At 31.0% G+C, this 3,075-nt stretch overlaps 1 protein-coding gene across 1 annotated transcript; it reads right to left on the bottom strand.

The window, feature by feature from the left end:
* Positions 1-1,941: 1,941 nt before the first annotated feature.
* On the bottom strand, positions 1,942-3,075 carry LOC136276330 (uncharacterized). Its single transcript, XM_066088163.1, has 3 exons — positions 2,964-3,075; positions 2,465-2,788; positions 1,942-2,378 (listed from the first exon to the last, which is right to left on the bottom strand). The coding sequence occupies exons 2-3, from the start codon at positions 2,745-2,747 to the stop codon at positions 1,972-1,974; spliced, it is 690 nt and encodes a 229-aa protein (XP_065944235.1). The 5' UTR covers positions 2,748-2,788; positions 2,964-3,075; the 3' UTR covers positions 1,942-1,971.

Raw genomic sequence — 3,075 nt, 5'->3', positions numbered from 1 at the left:
AATAAACGATAAAACATAGAATGTCTGTCAGCTTATACTACTAAATTGGAATAAATATTTAAACTTAAATTGATATTGCTTATCCCGCATGTCCTCTAATTTTCTTAAATTTTGAAGATATTTCGATTATTAATTTTTCTTCCAATATTAAAATATTTCTGATTTTTACATATTATAAAGACTTAATATGGAGACACAAATTGACTCCCTTTTTCACAGCTATTGCTGAATTGGAAATCGAGCAGATAAGACGCGTGACCTCAATATGCGTATCTGAATAATATGAGAACTGACTCACTCTACCATCTACTGTATCGTTCAACCATAGGGATTTTTAACTTACTCTTACCTAAAATCTGAAGTAAATAAATTTTGCTAATTGTTTTTAAAAAGTTGAGAAACTTTTACAAAAACACGTATAATTCTAAGCTTAGATACCCCATTCCTGTGTCATCAGCAATTAAGATAAGGAGTAAGAATTGTGAGCTGTTAAATTAACTTTTAATTGACCTATGTGCTTCATGCTGAAAAATGTCGGATATTGGATTTTCAAAAGATAAAAGGCATCAGAAATATGGAATCATTGTTTATAAAGAAAGGATTTTGTTTTGACTTAATCTAATATAATAATGTATAAAGACTTTTCGTAACCAGGAATGTCACCGGATCTTAAATCTCAATTAAACCCCAATTAAGTTAATTTGACTTAATAAAGGATTGAATTTTATATGTGATATAATAAAAATCAAAGTTGAATTTGAAAAAAATATTAAGATTAATATCAATATTTTGGATCTGGAAGATTATCAATAAGCATTTTCAAACAATTCCTAACTTTACTGAATATTGATAATCTCAGCATGTTGTTGCCTGTCTGGGTGACAGGATAATAATCTATTATTTTCCATCACAAAATTTTCATACACTAAGCTATTCAATAAAATATGTTGTTTTTTTAATATATAAATTCACTTTAATCTGATATTGCTTTAAATTTATTTCAAAATCATCATTTGCAACAAAAATACACTCTCCTAGGTAAATAAATCCTTGTCTGTTTGCTCTGATTCCTATGAAGCCGATTGCTGACTAAATCGTCTCTGACGAATAACACACATCTATTTCTTATTAAAGATCGGCAGAACTCGGAGATCACCTACAGCTGGGATTTTCAACTTCATTAAGCTGTGTGTTCTTATCTGATGCTCGTCAAATGGGAAAATTGTTTATTTTTATCAAAGAAGAAATGATTTTGTGTCACCTGTCCTTTAATGTAAGTTCGGATATATTTATGGATCGCCTAAAAATATAGAAAAAAATTTAATCCTTTGTATTTATTTATAAACCTTTGGATTTATTTATTAAAATGTAAATTTAAAGACTTAGTACTAAATAACCCAAATAACAAAACAGCACAAATCTTAAAATAATATGATAGAATAGAATAATTTCTTAATTATAATCTTTCACCAAAAAAATTGGAAACTAGTGCTGTACAGAAAATCATTTTAAAAATTGAAGATTCATACATTGTATAATTAAAATTAATTGTTTATTCCAAAAATTGAAATCTGATTCAAATCTACGATTGAATCTTGATTTTTTACGCATGTGTTACTACAAATCATACCTAGAGTATTATATATTTAACAAAAAAAAAACCAACATGATGGTCACAACAGTTTCGGTCTAAACAGCTATATCTTAAAACACTTGAATTGCTGAAGAAATAAATAGTCATTGAGTAAAAACAATACCTTTTAAAAGTGTAAACAGACAAAGTTTGTTTTGACACAAGTAATTTATTTAATATTTTAATAATTCAATTCAATTCAATTTTGAAGCACATGATTTCCACCTTTTACAATATTTTGTAAACTTGGTTGAATTTTAAAACTTTTTCTTAAAAAATGAAGATTTGTAATAAATTTGGATCACACATTAAAAACAAATAGTCGACCAAGAAAGGAGTTATTTAACATCAGCTGCTTTATCACCTAGAGGAAATGGGAAAATAGATCTCTCACAATCTGGACACTCCCAGCGGATTCTAACGGTACACACCCCAACTCCTGGTCTATTGCTAGCCGCGATCACCCTGTTAAAGGCCATGTATAGCGTGTTAGCACGGTCATCTGGGTCTTGTCCATTGAGAGCAAAAGCACACTTGTGGCAACCCTTCACTTCGAATCCGTTGTCATTGGTAATTCTGGCGTAGTTGTTGGCAGCAAAAATGGTAACTCTTAGGACACCGGGTTTTAAAAGTGTGTTTGCCCAGGTTGACTTCTCGGATTTGCAAAAATCAGATTTATATCCACGAATGGTTGGATAATAGCCGAAGATTTCCGCATCATGTTTTGTATGACCAGAATCTCCACCTTTCAAAAAAAAGGTAAAGTTTAAATCAAAATAGCATAGTTGTATTTGCATATTAACAATCATTAACACAAGAAAAGTGTCTTACCCCATCCATTATTACTTTGGCTATCTCCCACATTGAACATGTATCCCTTTCTATCCTCTCCCAAGAACATATCGATTCTGAGCATGCGCCTTTTGCACATTGGAAAGGACACACATCCGCCCTGGTGCCAGTCATAAAGACATCGTGTGAGGTTTTGAAAGTTGGCCCGCAGAGTCGCCATGTACCTACATTTGGCCTCCGTTGATGTTTGATCCTGAAATGTCGGCGATGATACACCTTCTACGCTCCCTGAAAATGTTCCAGTAGCGAGGTTGATGGACATTCCATTCCTTCTTGGACAGCAGGATCTTTTATAGAAAGGCACTGAAAAGGTAAACGTAAAGTGTATAGCTTATTTATGCATGTTTTTAAAGCAATATTTTATTTCTTTTTTATTAAGATTTGAGTTTAAGAAGAAACGACTTCGTAATGTATAACCATAACATTTATTTAAAAAGAAATTAATAAATATCATGTTCTATGAAACTATATAACTTACAAATGTTTGGTTTAACTTTGTCCACAGCTGAATCTTTAGATTGTTCGTCAAACACTAAAACATTATGTATGGTATCGATGAAAATAGTACTTTTTAAGCTCAAGTAATAAAA

This window comes from Magallana gigas, chromosome 6 (assembly GCF_963853765.1).
Source record: "Magallana gigas chromosome 6, xbMagGiga1.1, whole genome shotgun sequence".
Taxonomy (NCBI): domain Eukaryota; kingdom Metazoa; phylum Mollusca; class Bivalvia; order Ostreida; family Ostreidae; genus Magallana; species Magallana gigas.
The sequence above is the reverse complement of the archived record's forward strand: the minus strand, read 5'-3'. Positions and strand labels throughout refer to the sequence as shown.